General features: G+C 41.8%; 1 protein-coding gene across 1 annotated transcript in view; it reads right to left on the bottom strand.

Moving 5' to 3' along the window:
• Positions 1-24724, bottom strand: part of LOC139407033 (ubiquitin-conjugating enzyme E2, J1) — a 29007-nt gene that overhangs the window by 3023 nt on the left and 1260 nt on the right. The window contains exons 2-7 of the mRNA XM_071150323.1: positions 6809-6882; positions 6450-6581; positions 5730-5814; positions 3270-3375; positions 406-532; positions 13-132 (exon numbers count right to left, since the gene is read on the bottom strand). Coding sequence (XP_071006424.1) covers positions 13-132; positions 406-532; positions 3270-3375; positions 5730-5814; positions 6450-6581; positions 6809-6882 — 644 coding nt within the window. The remainder of the gene's footprint in view (positions 1-12; positions 133-405; positions 533-3269; positions 3376-5729; positions 5815-6449; positions 6582-6808; positions 6883-24724) is intronic.

The following is a 24724-nucleotide window of genomic DNA, read 5'->3' on the forward strand; positions in this document are numbered from 1 at the left end:
GGCGTTCCTCACCTGCTCAGCCTGGGCGTTCTCCTCTTCCTCCTGTCTCCCCGAGGAGGATGTCTCTCCCTGGAGTTCTGTGGGGGGCTCACTCTCTGCCCCTGTGCTCTCACTGCCCTGCCTGGACTCTGCCTGCAGGAACAAACACACAGTTGACGGTTGCTGTCACACACAATGTACTCCAGCTCTTGTCAGCGGGCTGAGACAACATTCCTCGGGTGCAAAGCCCTATCTTTGCTGTATGTGACTGCTTGACTGCACAAATGGGTTAAGACATGGGAACACGAGTTTCATTCAGTTCTGACACCTGGTAAAAGGTTTAGAAGAAAACTGACTAGACTCAAATGTAAATAAACAACACCACACCGTGGCTGGGGTAGGATTGTGGCTGGTAGGCAGTTGTACCTTGAAGTTGATCTGCTGGGCAAGCTCTTGGTCTTCTTGGTCCTCTGGGCTGGGGTTTGTGGGGGAGGGAGACAGGAGGGCTAAGTGCATGGAGCAGCCACAAGTCTCACAGCAGAAGTCCTGGGATCTGTCAGAAGGTCAGCGAGAGCGAGTGTGAGTTATGGACAGAAGTGTTTACATTGAACTTTCTTTGTTTTCCTGTAGTCAAATGGATTCATCTGACAAGCCGGGTAGAGAAAATGTGACTCAATATATAAACTCTGTGTATAAATGATGGGAAATAATTCACCCCAGCAGTCCTCTAGGCAAAAAGAGGGCCTGGATTTGTTTTCGTTTAGTATTTAGTACGATCTGCCCAGGCAGCAGCTACTCTTCCTGGGGTCCAAACAGGAATAAAACAATGCATCATATTAAAACAATAGCCAACATCAACACATGTACATTGCTTCTATATTACTAATGTACAATATAAAATGTACAATATTGCAATGTGTGTAAGTGAGTGTGGTTCCTTGAGTTGTTGTTTTATGTTGTTTTTTTTGTCAAATTTTACTGCTAGCTTGAGTTACGAGGTGGAAGAGAGTTCCATGTAGTCATGGCTCTATATAATATTGTGTGTTTCCTAGCCTCTGTTCTGGACTTGGGGACTGTGAAGAGACAACGGGTAGCATGTCTTGTATGGGTGTTTGAGCTGTGTGTTAGCTGTTTGTGACATGTCAATACATCGCACAAAGACAAGTAGTGATGCAGTCAATATCTCCTCTACTTTGAGCCAGGAGAGATTCTAACAAAACAGCTCCCACAATCTTATTATCCATGGAATATAACGTTGCGGATAAAGTTCGGAATGACAATTTGTTCATGTTTTTTCAGCGCCCCCATACTGCACAACGAAGATGAGGAAATTAAATCATTGGTTGGGGGGTCAGTTTCTCAAAAGCAAGTAAAATAGCCATAAAAAAATACATGTAAATAGTGTCTGGACCCTTCTATAACATGCCATTTACATCAAATTCTCTGTTCATATTGAAGCAATACAATTATAACAGTGTGGACTGCAAACATGTTCAACATATTTAGCAAACAAGGGGCAGGCTGCTTAAAGAACTAGGCTATAACAGACCAACATTTGAATTGTAGTTGATGACAATGCAATACATAAAAGACCATAAATACACCACATGAAGCAACCACATATTTAGCCTTGGTGCAAGTTCTGATTGACCAGTGAGGGGCCAAGCTTCGACACACACTTGTTTATTCATCAAAAAACCCAGCAATTTCACGCCACCCATAATTCCGGTTGTGAAAATAACAAATATTTCTGACACACACTGAACCGAACCAATGACGCTACCACCAGCGCTAAGATTTACCATTGCGCTAGGTTTGTTAAAATAGAGCTCGGAGTCATTTGGCTGGAGCTCCCAAGCACAACAATCAAAAACTTAGAGGAACTTCTTGGAGATTTGGTTAGTCAAAGATGACTCAGACAATTTGACAAGACGTATGGATTGAAACTCATTATGTGAAGAAAATATTCAACTGTGGCTTGGAGAGCGATATTAACAGTTACAATTCCATCAACGAAGTCAAGCATGACATCCCAAGAGTTGCTGTTCCCCTCCCCCCCCCCCCCAACCAAAATCATGCTTTAATAGGCAGAAAAGACAACCATCTGAAATGTTTTCCTCCTCTAACTTCTGCATTATTAACACTTGTCATTACAGCAGTCTGGGAGCCAGCAAAACTTCCCAATCAGTTTACTTTTCTGTCAGGAAACAGAGCCAACTCTGAAAACTACGGATTATTCTCCTGTTTCACTGCTTCCTGCTGGGTGCCCCTGGCCCCGACGTTGACTGACAGCTTTCACAATTACCACAGGGCACGGAGACAACCAAGACGGGAGATCTGAATCAAAGCGAAGTTGCTCTCTCAGCCGCAGCCACGACAGCCTTTCGTGAAACGGGCCTTTCTTTCATCCCGGAAGATAAACAGCCACGCAGGCAGGGTGTGCACTGTATGTATTTATAGACCGAGATATGTTCCTGTGTCACATCTCATCTTCATGTGTTAATTAAACAGCCAGTTGTTAAAGACCCCTGTCCTGATATGTTAAATACAACAGATGCTGGGTTGCGGTCCAAATAACACCCGATTCCCTTGAGAGTGCACTACTTTTGACCAGAGCCCTTTCAACAAAAAAAAAAAGTTAATAGGGTGCCATTTGGGACGCAACGGCTGGACCCTTTGCTCTTTTGATACATCTCAAAGTCAGAGCTCTGTGCGAGTTTCTTCAGAGGGAGAGACCCGTAAACAACGCGAGAAGAAGAGCATCAAGATGCCCAGACGTGTCAGCCAGAGACCCTTTCCCTCAGCCACTAATGCTGCCATCTCATAAGGTCCAATGCTGGTGCCTCAGTGTCCCTGGTAACGAGCATAGCTATTTGTAGAAGGCACATGCACTGTGTCCAGGGTGTTAATTTTATGACATGCTTGCATAAGCATCGCTTTATGCTCAACTTTGTTGAACAAATGCCTGCCAAACACCATAGGTTCTGCATGTACAGCTAGTCCATCTAATTGTATGTAAAGCTAGTGCGTACCACACCAGTATCCAACATACATACATACAGGTGTCTTGTGTAATGATGCGTGTAAGGGTTAGGGACACATTGAAACAAAATGCAAACAGACATTTCACTCCAGACTGTTGTGTGTGTGTGTGTGTGTGTGTGTGTGTGTGTGTGTGTCCCTTCTCACAACATTGTTATCAGCACCACTCATCCATCCGTTAGTGCACACAGGGTAAATGCACTGGAAAGAGAGTAAACAGTGGCGAGCTCTAATCTATGTAATCTTACTTTTTGGCAAGGGCTCTCCTCTCCTCTGGGGTATAATCAAGAGATCCGATTGCACCCTCTCCTTTGGTTGGCATGAATCCGATTATAGCTATTAGTGCCGTTCTGACTGAAAGAGAAAAAACAAAAAGGGAGAAACAAAAAAAGTTATGAAAGACAATAAAAACAAACTCATACCGTCTGTCAACTCTTAACAGCAGTTAATAGTACTCTATTTTTGATCAGAGGCCTATGAAGGGAATAGGGTGCTATACGGAGCAAAAATATAAATGCAACATCTAAAGTGTTGGTCCCATAGTTCGTGAGCTAAAATAAAAGATCCCCGAAATGTTCCATATGCACAAAACACTCATCTGCTTGCTCATCGTCCTCACCAGGGTCTTGACCTGACTGCAGTTTGGCATCATAACCGACTTCAGTGGGCAAATGCTCACCTTCGATGGCCACTGGCACGCTGGAGAAGTGTGCTCTTCACAGATTAATCCTGGTTTTAAACTGTAACCAGGCAGATGGCAGACTGTGCATGGTGTTGTGTGGGCGAGCGGTTTGCTGATGTCAACGTTATGAACGTTATGAACGTCATGAGTGCCCCATGGTGGCGGTGGATTTATGGTATGGGCAGGCATAAGCTACGGACAACGAACACAATTGCATTTTATCAATGGCAATTTGAATACACAGAGATACCGTGATGAGATCCTGAGGCCGATTGTATAATCGTTTCATTCATCCACCACCATCACTTCATGTTTCAGCATAATAATGCACGGCCCCATGTTTCAAGGATCTGTACACAATTCCTGGATGCTGAAAATGTCCCAGTTCTTCCATGGCATGCATGCTCACCAGACATGTCACCCATGGAGCATGTTTTGGATGCTCTGGAACGATGTGTACGACAGCGTGTTCCAGTTCCCGCCAATATCCAGCAACTTGGCACAGCCATTGAAGAGGAGTGGAACAACATTCAACAATCAATAGCCTGATCAACTCTATGTGAAGGAGAAGAGTTGCACTCCATGAGGCAAATGGTGGTAACACCAGATATTGACTTGTTCTTTGATCCACATCCCTGTTTTTTAGGTATCTGTGACCAGATGCATATCTGTATTCCCAGTCATGAGAAATCCATAGATTAGGGCCTAATGAATTGATTTCAATTGACTGATTTCCTTATAGGAACTGTAATTCAGAAAAATCTTTGAAATTGTTTTGTTCAGTGTATTTGGGACTCAGCCTTTGAGATTCTACTGGAACTTATTATCCAGCTTTTCCACCACAGTGAGCTGGTAATGCACCAGAGTGAACTTGTACTGGGGATCTGAGACATCAAAAACCCAGCAGGGGAGGTCCAATCTCTGGGGCATGGCCTCATTGTTTTGCCATGTGACCCTGGAGGGCAAAAGGGGGAGGTTGTCTGTCACAACCTGTTTGTCCACATGATTAAATTCTGTTATTAATTTCCTAAACCTTACTATGGACTAAGCTTTTTTTTGGGCTCATCCAAAATACCCCTAAAGTAATAGAAATAAATGCAGTGTGGAACATCTAGATTCTCCCATTGAATTCTATCTGATAACATTTTCATGCTCTTGGTATGGACAGTAACATGAGGAGAATACTCAGAAAAAGGATGGCTTAATGGTGGTAACTGAAATCAAGCCCGAAAAGGGAAATATCCGACTTAAGGTACGAAGCAGATTGCCTGCTGCCAACACAGATTATTGCGAGTGAATAAGACGTGCGTGTCAAATCTATATTTCAAGTAAAACTTTATCTTATTTACTTTGTTCTCCTATGAAGGCTTATTTTCAGCCGCTTCCAGTTTTGACTTCTTAAATTGTGGGAGAAAAGCCCAATGATAGAACAATGTAGAACAAAGTTGAGCAAAAAAAAAACAAAAAAACATTTGCATATCTGCCTTCATTTAAATTCAAACGAAAAGTCTTAAAGGAAAACTCCATCCAAAAACAATCTTTTGGTATTTGTATCATTAGTCCATTGTTGACATAGTCCCAAAATGTTTTGCTTGTCAGCAATCAAGTTTTCAAGATATGTAAACATTCAAAAATACAGAAATCATCCCGTATGCAAAACATTTTGGGAACCATGTCAGCTATGTCTCATTTCTTCCTGTTGGTACCCACAAGGCAGAGAGCAAGTGAGTGGGGATGCTAGGCTAAGTTTTGGTGCAGCAGCTGGAGGAGTAGGGGGAACAGGCTAGAGGCGGCCTATAGCTGTAGGTGTAACGGTGTTGGATTGGTAACCTGACTCTTATGCTAGACATTTCTCTACTCGCACTACCGAACTGCTAGGTTTTCGGTAGCGTAGTTGGCTAAGATGTTATCAAGCGGGCAGTCACGTGTGTTTGCGAGACAGAGGATCTGAACTCAAGTGCCAGTGAGGAAAGAAGCCATACTGTTAAAGCGGTCACAGTGACACCTGTTACACAGGGATACCTACTGCTCCAAGATGGCTGCCATGTCTCTGGGTGGTGGCCGGAGATGCTCAGACAGATCTTCTTCCCCACCTCGAATCTCCCATTGGGCTGAAAAAGAAGCATAACTATAGAATTACATATAGAACACATATATAATATGGATTAGTGATTTATAGGATTTCTATGATAGGATCTTGATTACCATATCGCCGTCTATGACAACCTGGCTGAACAAGCAACAAATAGACAGTGAAACCCGACAAAGGGGGGTATGGTAGAGGTTGATGGGAAGGATGGGATGTTAAGAAAAAGATGTTAAGAAAAAGAAAAAGAGTGCCTTCAAAGACCAAGAAAAACATGCCAGCCTGAGCTGAGACAAGAAACATTTTAAAAAGAGACTGTCACAACCTTTCGGATCCACTGGCTTTTATCAGCCTGTCATTGGTTCTTCAGGTTATTATTGGTGCATCACCACAGAACCATTCAAAACCTCTGTGACAGGGCAATGACCGTGCAAAGACAGCTAGGTCTTGTTCTGACAGTAGTGGCTCGGTGTGATGTAACCAGATGTGGCTGTTGGTTATGGCCAGATGTCTATAGCTGTCCATCTTCCAGCTTGATCATTTGATTAGCTACCCTTCATCGTTACTTCAACTAACACATAATTGGCTGTGATTGATCGAGAGAGGGGGATATCTTCATAAGTGTGTGTGTATATGAGTGTGTGTTTATTGGGTGCTTACTGTGAGTAGAATGATGCTGGGGGGCTTCATGGGGTATTCCGGGGGCAGCACGATCCTGCCGTGGTAAACCCCACCGTCGAAATCCGAATCTGGGGGTCCGCGGACAGAGAAGTGCCACTCAAACAGATTATCCTGCGGGTGCACAACAAGTCAGTCAAATTAACACATTTCAATGATTGGTCCAGCTAGCTAGAGAACACACCCTTCTCTATGTGTTTTGTGTGGGGTTGTTTGTTGATTTGTAAGAAACATATAGGGAAGCACACACCCATGACACACTATGTTGATAATGAGGAGGGCAGGGATGTTTGTGGTGCTGATGAGCCCGAGTGAGTTTTGGTGTCCCAGGTGTGACTCACCTCCAGTGGCTGGGCGTGGTAGTGCTCCGTGGGATCCCTCAGTTCAGCAGCCTCCTTCATCAGCCTCTTTACAGCTAGCACCGATCCGGCGAAGAGAACAAACAAACAAACATCCCAGTAAGCCCCAGGTAAAATGACTAGCAGATATCCTCTCACTCTTTATCCCAGCAGACACAGAGCTTGCAGTTTACTTCCACTGGCATGCGATGTCCCAGGTTCTCCAGCTGTCTTTCTACATCCCCATATCCATCCATAAAACAGACACTACAGCAGGATAAACTCCTGATTTAAGATGCACAGGGCTCGAGAAGCGCTTCGCCTGGGCTGAGGGGAGGCTAACACAGACAGACTGGGCTCCACAAAGGTTACAGTGCTGACTCGAACCAGCAACTGCAACGCACACTGTCTGTCAAACCAGCTCAAACCTCTACGTTTATCGCCTTACAATGCATGTAATTTCCAGTGGAAAAAAGTATTTATTCCATTCTCTTATTTTTTTTGTTTGCTTTATCATGGGCTGGAGCTTTTTATATGACTTAATTAACTAAATGACTATCGCCCTGTATCACTCACTTCTGTCATCATGAATCGCTTTGAGAGACTAGTCAATGATCATATCACCTCCACCCTACCTGTCACCCTAGACCCACTTCAATTTGCTACCGCCCCAACAGGTCCACAGACGATGCAATCGCCATCACACTGCCCAATCCCATCTGGACTAGAGGAATACCTATGTAAGAATGCTGTTCATTGCCTACAGCTCAGCATTCAACGACATAGTACCCTCCAAACTCATAATTAAGCTTGAGTCCCTGGGTCTTGACACAGCCCTGTGCAACTGGGTTCTGTACTCCCTGACGGGCCACCCCCAGGTGGTGAAGGTAGGAAACAACATCTCCACTCTGCTGATCCTCAACACTGGGGCCCCACAAGGGTGCATGCTCAGCCCCCACCTGTACTCCAGGTTCACCCACGACTGCGTGGCCATGCACGCCTCCAACTCAATCATCAAGTTTGCAGACGACACTACAGTGGTGGGCTTGATTACCAACAACGACGAGACAGCCTACAGGGAGGTGGTGAGGGCACTCGGAGTGTGGTGTCAGGAAAATAATTTCTCACTCAATGTCAGCAAAACAAAAGAGGTGATCGTGGAAATCAGGAAACAGCAAAGGGAGCACCCCTCTATCCACAGACGGTATGGTACAGCAGTGGAGAAGGTGGAAAGTTTTAAGTTCCTCGGTGTACATATCACTGGTCCACACAGACAGTGTGGTGAAGGTACAACAGCAACTCTTCAACCTCAGGAGGCTGAAAAAATGTGGCATGTCACCGAAAACCCTGGTAATCAATCAGATTTGATGATTTGACATTGTGTGGTGTTGAGTGTGTTAATTACTGTTCATCTACGTCTGCCAAAAATCTAAAATGTTAATCATAAAATCATTACAAATAATGCAAGGATTGTGCCATTCAGCAGGTGTCCATTCAAATGTCAACACAAATCCAGCTTTGGATAAGTTAAAAATCTCTATGAGAGACTGAAAACCCATCAGTTGCAAATGGGTAGCCTAGGCTATATGAGGAGACTGCCTGGCTTGGAAACAGGAAGCACACGTGATGCCAAATTTGTGCAAGCTAAACTCCTTGTAACTAGGGCTCATGGAAGAGGAAGTAAACACATTCGTATAGCAGTAGGGTCAAGCAGTAAAGCCAGGGTCAACTTCAGACATGATGTGCTCTCAACAGCTGAAAACATCTGTCGGTGTGTATTAACCCCTATGACATGAACGTTGATGCCCCTGGACTGTGTTCATCTGGACCAGTCCCGTTTATACAGATGTTTGCAATACGGCTCTATAACCATAAAGGACACATTCGCCTTGATTTAATGACCAGCAGCCTTATTACACCTCTGCTGCTGGTCAGACTGATTGGCAGGAAGTGAACTAGGACATTTTGATGACCACATATTATCTCAGGACATACTGGGTGTTTCTCAATATGCATATACTACCGTGCTCCAAGTGCATTCTCCGACAATGTTCTCGAGAACATTCTGGTGAGGATGAGAGGGTGGATATTGCATAACACTTGAGAAGCACTCGCACTCCCCCTACTCTATTACCTCACACTACACCTCCCATTCACTGAACCTTCTTTCAGCCAGGACAATGGAAACAATAGACAAAACATAATTGTCAGCTAGATATGGGAATCGTAATAATCTATCTAGCCAGCTAGTTAAACAGGCAAAAATAAGTTAAAGCTAATGTTATGTACGGTAGATGTACATTTTTTTGTGGGTAGCTACCAATTCTTCATGGCTAGTTAGCTAGCCCTATTGACTCACTATGGATTTAACTACCCATTAACTGAACCGTCTTCCAGCCAGGTCAATTAAAAATATATAATTGCCTTTATTTAACATAGCAAGTCAGTTAAGAACAAATTCTTGTTTTCAATGACGGCCTGGAAACAGTGGGTTAAATGCCTGCTCAGGGGCAGAACGACAGATTTGTACCTTGTCAGTTCGGGGATTTGAACTTGCAACCTTTCAGTTACGAGTCCAACACTCTAGCCACTAGGCTACCCTACCCGTCAATAGAGACGCAACAACATTTTCACAAAACAAAAAGTTTTACTTCATAACTATCAGCTAGTTATATATGTGAATAGTAATAATGTAGCTAACCAGATAGTTTAACAGGCAAAAATGACGTAAAATTAATATTATGCAATATTATGCCCATTCTTCATGGCTATCTGGCTAGCTACAATAGCTAACCGTAGTAGCTAGCCAGTTAGCCCAATTTACTTATTATGGGCTTGCGATCTACGGTACATAGGTAGGTAAACATGTCAAAATTAACTCAGCATGTATTGATTAACATATCAAGATAGAATATTGTAGTCAAGCAAACATATTACATGTGAATACGTAACATTTCATTTTGAAGTCGGAGTGTATTTTCTTTTGCTTCAGCTAATGGGCGCCATTGATTTTAAGAAATGTTGCATACTTTATTACGTGGTTGCGTCATATCTTTGCACACTTTGTATCGATGCATGCTTCAAAATATGTACAAACTGAGTACGCATTCGTGAAGTGCCCTCCATGCTCCGTTTCACATACTTTGATATGGACCCTCCGTTGCTAGGAGCACGATAGTATGCCTTTTGAGAAAACGCTCCTTCTCCTGACGTCTCCAACCTTCTCAATTAATCTTCTTAAGGTCACAAGAAAATGAAAAAGACCCACTAGCCAGGTTGCAGGACCATTGTTCTTATCCAGCTCAAAGGACCACCAAAAAGAGCTGGAGTTTGTATAGGTGACATGTTATTTATTACGTTTATTTTACAGGGACAATTCAGCAACAATACATGAAAGGCCATGTGTCATGACATTTTTATCATAGCTGTGACATAATGTCATAACACATGGACTCAAGTGTATTATTGCTTTTTAACAATGAGCTAGCTACCAGCATTAAAAAGCAAGATTCTTTCCCAAACCATACCATTTTCTACATTCGCTACATTCACTGAACACTGGTTGAGTTCGAATTTCAATATTGAAACAATGTTGCAAATGTTGGAGATTTTTAAAAGTAGTAGTAGTGCATTGGTAGGTAATGACGTAAGATGGCACTTTTTATGAATGTACTGGCCATGTGCATGTTGTCTAGTATATCATGGGCAGCATAGGTTCTAACAATGGGAATTCCAAATATAGAAGACTAAAAGTAAGCCTGTGAAATGAGCTCAGGAGGAGTGGGGACCAACGGGATAGAAGGAAACCCTGGCTGACTGTCTTAACTTTACCACCAATCAAATCCTTGCTTCCTCCATTCCTTTCAAAGCACATTGATTGGTGGAGACGATTCAAGGTCCCTCCCTTGTACCTGCTCCTCCAATGAGCTTTAAGTTTTTTTTTAAAGGAATTGAGGAAACAAGGACAGAAGAAGCAAGGATTTGACAGCTAGTAATGTTTTTCAGATCCCTGTGTGACTGTAGGGCAGAGAGCAGGGGAAGGAAAGCAGTTTAAGGCAGTGGAACAGAGGCTCTGACATCACACCTCCCAGGGCATGTGTTCCAGATCTGATCCCGCCTCTGGCCAGACACTCTAAAGATGTAACTATCTGTACCATTCTGTAATCCTGTACTGGAAAGATAACAAAAATGAAGGAAAGTCTGTGTGTGTGTGTGAGTGATAAGAATGCACTGATTAAACTCCCCCCCCCCCCCCCCTCCTTCAAGTGTATACCCACAGACAACCGGGTCACAGACGGTAGGAAGTAGGAACCCAGATCAAGTTGAGCTTCCTGAAAATTTTTGGGGGTGTAAACACAAGATGAGATTAATCAGAAGAGGAGGTTGACATAGAGCTGGGACGATAAACCGAACATTACAGACACCAATCACCTATGGCAATAATTTTGCTGATGTCCTTCATTACGATAAACAGCATATACTAGAATTTTTTAATTTTTTAAATGCGATTGCTAATATGGGTGATTGTTAATAGGACAATTGATGGCTACAACTGTCAAACTAGTAGTTAAAGGATAACAAAAAAATTATTGAGGTGCACAATAATGTTAATAAACATAGAATTATATTTATCGTTATCGCATCAATTCAGGCAATTTATCACGATATGGATTTGTCGCTCTCAACTTTATAACATGCTAATAAGTGCATAAGACTATCAATAACTACTTAATGGTTTGCATGAAACCTTTCGGTGAGCGAATGACATGACAGTTGACAGTGTGACCGAAGCAATGGGGAAAATCATATTTTCCAAAGAGAATGACTGTCCTGAGAAATCTCTTTTTACATCCAGATGTCAGCTTAGTGATGCCAGTGGTTCCTATTGACACTTTAAATCAAGCTTAGAAGTCATCTTGTAGAATACACCAACAGATGCATTTCCGTCGACAATCAACAGTGGAGAAACAATCCTTAACTACAACTTGGAAATCTGTAATAAAAAAATAGATACTAAGCTTCGACAGAAAGCAGCACAGTACAACAAAGCTGTCAAAGCTGTCAGTGTTGGAGACTACACTGGAATAAAAGTTTAATAGTAGAATTAGAATAACATTTATTTAAAACAACTTGAACCCCTTTATAAAGGAAATATTCATAATTTTCTGTGGAATTGTGTAATAGGTTGTTTTAGGTTGTCCCCTCTTTATTACCACCGTCTTTTGGCGAATCCTAAACGTGCATCCCGGGCAACAATTAAAATATGTTGCATTCTTATAAAATTTGAATAATGTACAGAGTGCGTAACGAGCCTCTACTGTCCTTGTATAGTACATACAGTTGAAGTTGTAAGTTTACATACACTTAGGTTGGAGACATTAAAACGTGTTTTTCAACCACTTCGCTCAGCAAGCAAGAAGCCACTGCTCTAAAACCGGCATAAAAAAGCCAGACTACGGTTTGCAACTGCTCATGGGGACAAAGATCGTACTTTTTGGAGAAATGTCCTCTGGTATGATGGAACAAAAATAGAACTGTTTGGCCATAATGACCATTGTTATGTTTGGAGGAAAAAGGGACACCATCCCAACCGTGAAGCAAGGGGGTGGCAGCATCATGTTGTGGGGGTGCTTTGCTGCAGGAGGGACTGGTGCACTTCTCAAAATAGATGGCATCATGAGGTAGGAAAATTATGTGGATATATTGAAGCAACATCTCAAGACATCAGTCAGGAAGTTAAAGCTTGGTCACAAATGGGTCTTCCAAATGGACAATGACCCCAAGCATACTTCCAAAGTTGTGGCAAAATGGCTTAAGGACAACAAAGTCAAGGTATTGGAGTGGCCATCACAAAACCCTGACAACAATCCTATAGAACATTTGTGGGCAGAACTGAAAAAGCATGCTTACAATCCTGACTCAGTTACACCAGCTCTGTCAGGAGGAATGTGCCAAAGTTCACCCAACTTATTGTGGGAAGCTTGTGGAAGGCTACCCAAAACATTTGACCCAAGTTAAACGATTTAAAAGGCAATGCTACCAAATACTAATTGAGTGTATGTAAATGTCTGACCCACTGGGAATGTGATGAAAGAAATAAAAGCTGAAATAAATCATTCTCTCTACTATTATTCTGACATTTCACATTCTTAAAATAAAGTGGTGATCCTAACTGACCTAAGACAGGGAATTTTTACTAGGATTAAATGTCAGGAATTGTGAAAAACAGAGTTTAAATGTATTTGGCTAAGGTGTATGTAAACTTCTGACTTCAAATGTATGTGACTTGTTTCAGGAAACTAGGCGTATGTCACACGTCACTACTTCACAGGAGCAGCATGTGAATGTAAACATTTATTTTATCTTAATCCCTTCTGGAACATGTGAACTTTGGTGTGCCTTAATAGCAAACTTGTATTCCATCCATAAATACAAATAAAATTGTTAAATTACGAGCCTAGTTGGTTTAGCCATGGAAAAAGCCGGGAACCTTCCCACTAGCCATGATTGGCTGAGATAATGTAAACCATTTGCATTGCTAGTTATAGCCTAATGTTAGCTACTTAATATTTAACCTAGCTTGTTAGCTTTAGCTACTGCAGATTCATACTACAGCTATGACAATGTTTGTATTGGTAGTAGTATGAGTTGCAGTTATGCCGGTTCATTGTTTAGCTAGCTAGCTACATGTCCAAACAAAAGACTCCACCTCGGCCGGATTATTACATGACCCATAAAATTAGCAGGTGTGTCTGGGGGTGATTACGGCCATCTATTGTATTTCATGAACGTGCAAATGTCTAGACAATAGTGTCCCATCCTCTTAGTTAGATGTGGGTGAGGGGTGGTTATAGCATTTCCTTCACATGACCCATCAATTTAGACAAGTGTGTCGGGTAAGCGTCACCTACTAACGAGAAAATATTTATAAAATATTTATTATCTGGACACTTTGTTTTTGATATTGCTACTATGCAAGTACTATCACTGTACCATTTACACCTTCTGTATCCTGTGCGTGACAAATCAATTTAGATTTTATTTGATATAGTGTGTGTTTACCACATGGCCTCACATGTGAATCCTTAAAGAGAAGGGTGGGACTAAGGCTTAAGAGGGTGTGAACGATCCTGAATGGGTGTAGACAAAGAGCTCTCCAGTCGGTGTACCAAAACATTCAAGTGCCATTTTCTCAAAAGTAGGGTTACTTTCAAAGCAGAATTACTTTCCCATTTTTCCTCAACTGCAGTGTATGATATACCATTTGCTAGCTGAGTCTCTACTTTTATCTGATGTAAAAAACACAATTTCAAATTCGAGGCGGTCGGTCACATATTGACCAAAGACTGTAGGGAGCCAAGAAGTCATTGTAGAAAATAGCCTATATGGTTTGCACAGTATAGTGGAATGTGTGTTAGTATGTGTACGAACTACAACCTCTTCCCTAACGCACTGATGCATTTGGCCCACAGAAACCCTGGACCAGAAGAGTCAGCAAGGGTGATGCGTGGTGTAAGTTGCCCTGACAGCCACTGAGTTTTAACACTGTCCAAACTGGAGCACGACTCCCCAGCAGGACTTCACACAACAAGCCTGCAGAGCTATCAACCCGTCCTTTCTCTCACCCCAGCAGCAACAGATGATGCATTCACACACTGAAGGAGCTACTGCGGAGGAGGAGGACCATGTGTACAAATCCCTGGAGTGTGCTTGTGAGCAGAAAAAGGTGTATTTCCTGGTCTAAAAATAAGTGAGGGAGTCTATATGCTACGTGTGGATATTGTTGTTCATGGTTGTAAACATATTTAAGTTGATACCTCTCCTGTTGTGCGGTGGCAGACAAAATCTTACACTTGGAACCCTAAAAGAAGTCCCCGAGCGGCACAGCGGTCTAAGGCACTGTATCTCAGTGCTAGAGGCGTCACTACAGACCCTGGCTCAATTCCAGGCTGTATCAATCCGGCTGTGATTGGGAGTCCCATAGGGCAGCGCATAATTGACCCAGCGTCGTCCGGGTTATGGTTTGTCCAGGGTAGGTCGTCATTGTAAATATGAATTTGTTCTTAACTGACTTGCCAAGTTAAATAAAGGTTAAATAAAAAAAATACAAAGAAGTGGTTGAGCGGTGTGAAAATGACTGAGGTGAGATATGGTATAGCTATCAAAGCTCCAAGCTTTGATAGCAGTGCCAATGGCGGCTCAGACACCGTCTGTGCCACTAAACCCTCCAGTCATGGGCCTGATCCCCGGGCCATGGCAGCTGTCAACAGTAGCTTGTCCCAGATCTCATTGGGTAATATGGGTCCCTCCTCCAACTCCCACATAGTGGTCGTCTCTCTCAGCAGCTGGCTAAATCATTTTGTGAGCGTTTTTCAGAAACACCCTGATTAACCAGGGTTGATACAGTAGGCTGGTGGGATGAGCAGTCACTATGAAAATACTGTATACTGAGGGGTTTAAATTGGGATTTTATTTGACTAATCAAAACAGGTTTTTGTAGGGTTGATTTCCAGATTAAACACTAGCACAGTGTGGTCTGCTTGTGTGGGAACACCACCCCTTCTGTGATGATTATCTAGATGAGACAGCTGTTGGGCATTTCCATGTAAAGGACCCATGAGCACCAATGTGAAGTTTATAGAAGCATGTCAAATCGGGTGTTAAATAAAAGCTAACAGTCCATATTTTTTAATATATATTTTTTTTAGATAAAGACACACACACACACACACACACACACACACACACACACACACACATATACATACACAGTGCTTTCAGAAAGTATTCATACCCCTTGACTTATTCCACATTTTGTTGTGTTACAGCCTGAATTCAAAATTGATTAAATAGATGTTTTTCCCCTCACCCATCTACACACAATACGCCAAAGTGAAAACATGTTTTTAGAAATGTTGGCAAATGTATTTAAAATAAAATACAGAAATCTCTCCTAAAGATAAGTATTCACACCCAAGTCAATACATCACCTTTGTTAGAATCACCTTTGGCAGCAATTACAGCTGTGAGTCTTTCTGGGTAAGTCTCTAAAGCAGTGTTCACGTTGCCAGTTTGAAGTGACTCATTTCATTTTTTGGGGCATTTCTGATTTGAATGTGTTCTTTTTCCTGCCGTCTGAACAGCCAAGAAGCACATGGAATCGGATAGTTCAAGCCACATTTCAAACCACCTTCGTAGGTCGTTTGAAGTCGGATACAAATCTGATTCCTAGCCATGTGACTTGCGTCTAACCCTCAAGTGGTTTTTAGACGGTTATTTGGCATATCTTGTTGCTTGCGAGCTACTCTGTTGACAGTTTGACAAGAACGTGTATGTGGTAGCCAACTAGCTTGCTAATTGATAACAAACAAATTAGTGAATGTGCCAGAAGGCTAAACAGCTACTTAGTTGACTGCTGTGGCTAGCCAAAAAGGACTTGTTTGGAAAGTTAGATAACCTTATCCTTTGAAGCTTTAAAAGTGTTCTTACACTATGATTTGGAACCTTCAAAGCAACTGGGAAACATCCATGGCAGGTATTGTTGTCACCTTAGCTTGCTACATAACTTCTGATTGATAGGAAGCACGAACACCACCAATCAGCCTACATCACTGCACACAAACCCGCCGTGACCATGACAACTAACGTAACCATGTCAGAAAATGACTGCTGTCTGAATACACACAAATCCGATTTGGTCACTTGCAACTTGGACATTCGATATTTAAAAACTGATTTGAAAAACAAAACTGATTTGAGCATTAAGGCCTGCAGTGTGAACAAGGTTTTAGAGTTTTGCACACCTGGATTGAACAATATTTGCACATTATTCATGAAAAAAAATATTTAAACTCTGTCAAGTTGGTGGTTGATCATTGCTAGACAGCCATTTTCAAGTCTTGCCATAGATTTTCAATCCGATTTAAGTCAAAACTGTAACTAGGCCACTCAGGAACATTCCATGTTGTCTTGGTAAGCAACTTCAGTGTATATTTGGTCTTGTTTTTGAGGTTATTGTCCTGCTGAAAGGTGATTTTTTTTTTTTTCACCTTTATTTAACCAGGTAGGCTAGTTAAGAATAAGTTCTCATTTGCAACTGCGACCTGGCCAAGATAAAGCATAACAGTGTGAACAGACAAAAACACAGAGTTACACATGGAGTAAACAATAAACAAGCCAATAACATAGTATATATTTTTTTATCTATATACATTGTGTATGGTATACAGAATGTCTCCCAGTGTCTGTTGGAAAGCAGACAACCAGGTTTCCTCGAGAATTTTGCATGTGCTTAGTTCTATTCCATTTCGTTTTATCCCCCTAAAAAACTCCTTAGTCCTTGCCGATTACAAGCATACCCATTACATGATGCAGCCACTACCATGCTTGAAAATATGAAGAGTGGTACTCAGTGATGTGTGGTGTTGGATTTGTCCCAAACATAACACTTTGTATTCAGGACATAAAGTTAATTTCTTTACCATTTTTTAAAAAAAGTTTTCCTTTAGTGCCTTATTGCAAACAGGATGGATGTTTTTGAAATATTTGTTTTATTCTGTACGACAATGTTGATCCATCCACAGTGTTATCCTATCACAGCCATTCAACTCTGAACTGTTTTAAAGTCACCATTGGCCTCATGATAAAATCCCTGAGCGGTTTCCTTCCTCTCTGCAACTAAGTTAGGAAGGACGCCTGTATCTTTGTAGTGACTGGGTGTCTTGATACACCATTCAAAGTGTAATTAATAACTTCACCATACTCAAAGGGATATTCAATGTATTTTTTTTTATACCAATAGATGCCCTTCTTTGCAAGGCATTGGTTGAATCTGTGCTGATCGATCTTACGGATAATTATAAGTGTGGGGTACAGAACTGTGGTAGTCATTCAAAAATCATGCCCATGCAACTTATATGACTTGTGAAGCAAATGTTTTACTCCTGAACTTATTTAGGCTTGCCATAACAAAAAAGGGTTTGACTACTTATTGACTCAAGACATTATTCTATTTTGACATTATGGGTTAGTGTGTCTCGTAGGCCAGAGACACAAAATCTCAATTTAATTCATTTTAAATTCAGGCTGTTAACACAACAAAATGCAGAAAAAGGCCTGGGGTGTGAATACTTGCTGAAGGCACTGCACATTTTTCAACCATTTTCGATCCTAAATATTAGGAGAAAGCAAAGGCTTTGATTTCTGTTCAAAGATGGAAAGGGAGTCTAAGAAAACACCTAACCAGGAAAAAGTTTTAAGGTATTAGAAATACATCAATCTTGTGTAAGTTTAAGAAACTGTACCATTACCAAAACCTCACATCTCTTCCTCATGAGGGAGGATGATGAAAATTCACAAAAAAAACAAGTAGGTAGACCTACATATTAGTGTTTCTACTGATATCTATTTGGCTTATGAATTATTAAGTGATTAAAACTCAAAAAGCTGACAGCCCTACTGTTTCTGCAGACATAGTTGAATCTTCATTTTGCAACAGATATTTAAGAGTTTTTGGAAAAGATGGTCAAAAAAGTGAGGGAGATTTGACCTAAATTCTGTTTCCAAAATGTGTTGTTTGGTCCAATGTTCAGTGTAAATTGTTAAGTGGTACATGTGCATAGAGTTCTATGGCTTGTTAAACTTTGGAATCAATGGTTTTTGTTTGGCATACATTTTAATGTGAAAGAGTCTCAGCGCAATTCCGTTACCGTGATATTGCCCTGCTATTGTAATGAACATAAAATATAGCATAACACTTCATATCAAGATTGAACATTTAGCCTACTTTGTCATGAAGTTGCCATTGCCCATTTGTTACCTAGTAGGGACATAGGCTATATGTATTTTAACTCTGAAACTGGGGAGTTTGATGCAGAGCCTTATTGTTCACGGGCTATATTACAACCTGAAGGGCCACTGAGCACTTCAAGAACCACCCATCATTAAGTCCAAATCATTCAGTTTGGGGAATAAACACGGGCCCCAACACTACTTTTTACATAACCTTACACGTATTATAATATAGCTCGTGAAAAATAAGGCTATGCATCAAACTCCCCAGATTCAGAGTTAAAAGTTTACATATAGCCTATGTCCCTACTAAGTCCAATTCCTTCGGTTTGGGGAATAAACACTGGCTTCCTTTGAAAGCACTGCAGCAGGCTTCAAAAACACTTCTTTTGGTTATGGCGGGGAAAGAGAAGAAAAGCCTGAAGAAAATAAAAAGCATTGTTTTGTATGTGGGTGGTCGAATCGACATGGTCTTGGAGCAGTCTGGTATAGTCTGCACTCGTTGTGTTTCCCAGGGGACAGAAAGAGGAGATATGCTGTTTTCGGACATCCTCCCACAGCGAACATGCACCCTCGTGTAGGCTAAACAACTCAGCCATCCCTCATTAAAGCCACTATGGGCTGAGGGGCTTTTGCAGTGAGAGTCAGGCTATCGGTTAAGCATGATGTATCGTAATAATTCACTAGGTAGGACAAAGAACTAACAGGACCTTAGGAAATCCTTAAAGGCTCAGTGCACTCAAACTGTATTATCCTGTGTTTTATTTAAAATGTCCATACTATGAGGTTGGAATAATACTGGGAAATTCTGATAATGCCCTTTTAGTGTAAAAATGCCTGAAATTTGAAAAGAATGCCTGAAATTTCAGCCTGCTTTGGTGGGATGGAGTTTTGGCCTTCCATGTTGACATTACCATGTGGTAAATTAGTTAATAGATCAAATGAGAGAGTTCCAAACCTCTGACAATAATAGCTCATTTTCAGTTTTCCCCTCCTCACTCAGCCCACTCCCAAAAGGCAAAATTCTTGCTTGAGAAATTGCCCTTTGCTAAGAAGCTATTTGTTTATTTTTTACCATTTTAATTTAAAACACAGTAAGGTACTTAATTGTAACTCAGAAATTATTTGATATTGAGATAAGGCTGCATTGAACCTTTAATAAAAGTATAGCATCATTTGCTCAGTAAGAATCAAGCTTCAAAATCCTATATTAACCCGGATCTGGACATCAGTGGCATCAAGCCTTGCACAAGTGCTCTTACTGAGGCTTCAGACTTTTAAATCAATACTGATACTCACATCTGATTACTGTTGTTATGATACCATAATTTTGACTTCAATACTGATACCAGGTTTAGTATCACGATACTCGATACCAAAACGATTAAAAAAATTATACCACAGGAAAAAAAAGGCATATTAGCCAGCCACAAAATGACACTTGATCCAGACAGAAACTCAGCTACTGCTCTGTTCAATCGTTGGGCATCTTTTGAGTTCAATATCATTATATCTGAAATTTGATGTCAACATTTCAGACAGCCATGTATGCATTAATGAATGAATTATACAATTAATTAGACTTTGTTTTTACCAATCTAACTACATAACAAAGGTAATCATTTATTTTAATGCTAAATCTCTATTGATAAACTATTGAGGTTGGTTTCGCTGATTTCATGGGGCTACAGATGACAACCTGTTTCCTTCCATTTGGGACTTAATTTTATTGTACGGCTTAACAACATTTGCCTAGAAGAAGCAATCTCTTATTTTATGAAATTACATGCTGTCTTTAAGACCCAATAATGATGTCATGGATACATGCCCACACAGTCAGTTGAGTTAGGTGAGGGAGGGAGAGAGACATGTCACGGACAAAAGTATCTTTGGATGCGAGGGAGAGACGATTAAGTGAATCAATAAAGTTTTTGGGGACAAACAGCTTTAAAATCAGCATATCTTTACAAAGTATTTCGGTAGTGAATTGATGTTAGCTTCCTTCAGCTGTAGGCTAGCAAGGAATGTTAGCCTACAAAGCTGGAAGCTATGAGTATCTTATTGCATTGTAAAGTGTTCAAGCCTGTATGGGCATTGTTTTGCAAACAGTAATTAACAGTTTCAACAATTCAACATACCTTGTCGCAATATTCAAGTGTGTTCATTTCTGTGCAGCATGAGTGGGGAGCTAACATGTTGCAGCCCAGACTCCCAGTGCTCTAGCAATGTATGAGTAAGTGGAGTAGGCGAGGGGCATGCACGGTGCGCTTGCGACAGACTTGATCGTTCCAATCAGTAGATGACGTGAGACACATTTGACAGAAGTACCGAAAGTAACAAATTCTAGTACCAAACCACTTTTCATGTTCTAGTATATGTTGGTATACCATGCAACGCCACTGCTGATACACATAAACCAGATGTGTTGCAGACAGACAGTGACGTTTCTTTCTTAACTGGATCAGTTGCTTGCTCTGCTGGATAAGTGGAACTCTCCCTTGTCTCACTGTGGAAGCTTTGGACCCTGGGATTAAACACCTCCCTCTGCAACTGGATCCTGGACTTCCTGACGGGCTGCCCCCAGGTGGTGAGGGTAGGCAACAACACATCTGCCACACTGATTCTCAACAGAGGGGCCCCTCAGGGGTTCGTGTTTAGTCCCCACCTGTACTCTCTGTTCATCCATGACTGTGTGGCCAAGCCCGACACCATCATTAAATTTGCAGATGACGCAACGGTGGTAAGCTTGATCACCAACAACAATGAAACAGCCTACAGGGAGGAGGTCAGAGACCTGGAAGTGTGATACCAGGACAACAACCTCTCCCTCAGCATGATCGAGACAAAGGAGATGTTAGTGGACTACAGGAAAGGGCCGAGCACGTCCCCATTCTCATCGACGGGGCTGTAGTGGAGCAGGTTGAGATCTTCAAGTTCCTTGGTGTCCACCAACAAACTATCATGGTCCAACACACCAAGACAGTCGTGAAGAGGGCACGACAACACCTATTCCTCCTCAGGAGACTGAAAAGATTTGGCATGGGTCCTCAAAAAGTACTACAGTTGCACCATCGAGAGCATCCTGACCGGTTGCATCACCGCCTGGTATGGCAACTGCTCGGCCTCCGACCGCAAGGCTCTACAGAGGGTAGTGCGTACTGTCCAGTACATCACTGGGGCCAAGCTTCCTGTCATTCAGGACCTCTATACCAGGCTGTATCAGAGGAAGGCCCTAAAAATTGCCAAAGACTTCAGCCACCCAAGTCAGACTGTTCTTTCTGCTACAGCACGGCAAGTGGTACCGGAGCTTCAAGTCTACGTCCAAAAGGCTTCTAAACAGCTTCAACCCACAAGCCATAAGACTGCTGAACAGCTAATCAAATGGCTACCCGCTCTATTTGCATTGACCCCCCTCCCCTCTTTTTTCCCCCCGCTGCTGCTACTCGCTGTTTATTATCTACGCATAGTCACTTTACCCCTATACTACCTCAATTACCTCAACTAACCTGTACCCCCGCACATTGACCCGGTACCCCCTGTATATAGCCTTGTTATTTGATTGTTTGCACCTCTATTTTTTAGATTAGTAAAATTTGTTTTTGAACTCTTATTTTTCTTAAAACTGCATTGTTGTTTAAGGGCTTGTAAGTAAGCATTTCACGGTAAGGTCTATAACTGTTGTATTCGGCGCATGTGACAAATAACATTCGATTTGAAGTTGTGCTGTGACTGTCCCTAAAGAGGAACAGACATGGTGGCAAGTTGCGACAGAGGCCGTCTCTAGACTTGACAGTTCATGCAGCTTCAGTATTCTGATCATAGAGTTCCGATCATGGAATTCCTAACGTGTCATGCATCTACACCTACATTTAAAATGCGTCTACCGTATTCACAGTGTGCCTAGATTCTCTTTTCCTCCGTGATATCAAAATTGCAACGGTGGAATAGGCAAAATATTATAACACAACAAATAATGGCACCTGTAACCTCTGTAGCTAGCCAGCAAGCAACGCTAAAGGGATTGCAAAGGGTTTAACATTTTTTTTCCCTAAATATTAGCTAGCTGACTAGCATTTATGAGGCCAGCAAACACGTTCCTCACATATTAGGAACGTATTTCCTCCAATGTTTTAATGAAAAGATGCCTCTCGGTCCCAGAACACTAGTTTTCTGAGGAGAAATACACACACAATGCATCCCTGATCACCTCCTGAAGTGGTCAACCAGATATGAATACAATCAGACCAGTCTTTTCAATGCGATCTTCATATTCTGAGAGCAGAAGTCACATGTAAGTGTCAAGTGTAGGCAACCTGAAAGACGAGGAGGAACTCATTCAGGATCTTTGTCCTCAGTCGGGATTCACTGCCCTGGTACTTTGTTTGTTTGTGAAACCATAAAGCAAAGATTTGCTGATTTCAAAGCTCATTGTCCACAAAAACATTAATTAATTTAAATCGCCTCTCCCTCATGTAGACTCACAAGATAGTTTCCCCTTTTGTCTGTCATGTCTCTCCCTAACTGAGCTCAACTGACTGGGTGGGCAAATCAACTTAATGAATGACATCATTACTTAGTCTTAAAATAAGAGATTGCTACTTCTATGCAAATGTTGTTGATCAGTACAATAAAATAAGTTTCAATTGGTGAGTACGGCACAGTACATCACTGGTGCCGAGCTCCCTGCCATCCAGGACCTCTATACCAGGTTGTGTCAGATAAAGGCCCAACGTTTCTTCAAAAAGACTCCAGCCACCCAAGCCATAGATTGTTCACTCTGCTACCGTGCGGCAAGTGGTACCAGTGTCCCAAGTCTGGAACCAACAAGACCCTAAACAGCTTCTACCCCCAAGCCATAAGACTGCTAAACAAGACTGCTGAACAGCTAATCAAATGGATACCCGGACTACCTGCAATGACCCTTTTTTAACTAACTCTCTTGCACAGACTCAGTGCACACACATTATGCACACACAAACCAACACACACACATAATATTGCTATAAAATCGTAACACAAAGAATCGCAATACATATCATATTGGCACCTAAATATCGTGATAATATCTGGCAATCCCTGGCAATTCTCAGCCCTAATCAAAAGTAGTGCACTATATAGGGAACAGGGTGCCATTTGGGACATAAACCTCTAGGTTAGGAAAGGGGAGTGGTCAGTAGTAAACTCGGGCAATTCCATCATTGCCCAGGTCTCTAAATCCTATTGTATTATTATGAATTTGGTTAAAAGTCATTATGTAACGGTGTCTCCCTGCTCACAGGACCCAACCTGTCTGAATCGTCCCCAGTTGCCTGCAAACACTAAAATGCGTTACGTAAGATTTTGTGTACAGGATTATAATCCTATCCCACAGGTCCACTGACTGACACCCTGCTCACCGCAGGAGTCAGGAGGCCCATGTGGCAGCAGAGGCTTTTCTTCTGTCACACCCACTCATTGTTATTATGAGACGCAGCTAAAGAAGGGCTCCACATAGTATGCATCCCAAATGGAACCATATTCCCTATGTAGTGCACTACTTTTGAACAGGGCCCATAGTGTTCTGATCAAAAGTAATGCACTATATAGGGAATAGGGTGCCATTTGGGACATAAACCTCCTCTAGGTTAGGAAGGCGGAGTGGTCAGTAGTAAACTCAGACAATTCCATCATTGCCCAGGTCTCTAAATCCTGGCACTGTGATGCTGTGCCTTAGACCACTGCGCCACTCAGGAGGCCCTCATTGTGGGTTTCTAATGACGTTTCTTACCAGAAGTCAGCTCTACAAGCTTTTGGGACATGTCTCAGAGACAATGTCATGCTCACCTTACAACAATAAGCTATTGAAAAATGGAGACAGTGATACTCTAAGCATAGGTTCTACATTTGCTTATCCACACAAAAAAATGGGATACTGTAAATGCATCAACTACCAGAAAGTGGTGTAGCCATTTCCTTACTTTGACTTGACCACCTTTCAAAACTGGAAGCAAATCTTTATTTGATCCTCTCTCAACACCCTGACTCAACTATAGCCTCAGCCTTATTTTGACCCCCTCTCAAAATCCAAACACTAGCTAACCCAAGCTGTATTTGTAAACCCTTCCTTTAAGACCTTAAATGCAGCCCACA

This window comes from Oncorhynchus clarkii, chromosome 4, assembly GCF_045791955.1.
Source record: "Oncorhynchus clarkii lewisi isolate Uvic-CL-2024 chromosome 4, UVic_Ocla_1.0, whole genome shotgun sequence".
In the NCBI taxonomy this organism is placed as follows: Eukaryota; Metazoa; Chordata; class Actinopteri; order Salmoniformes; family Salmonidae; genus Oncorhynchus; species Oncorhynchus clarkii.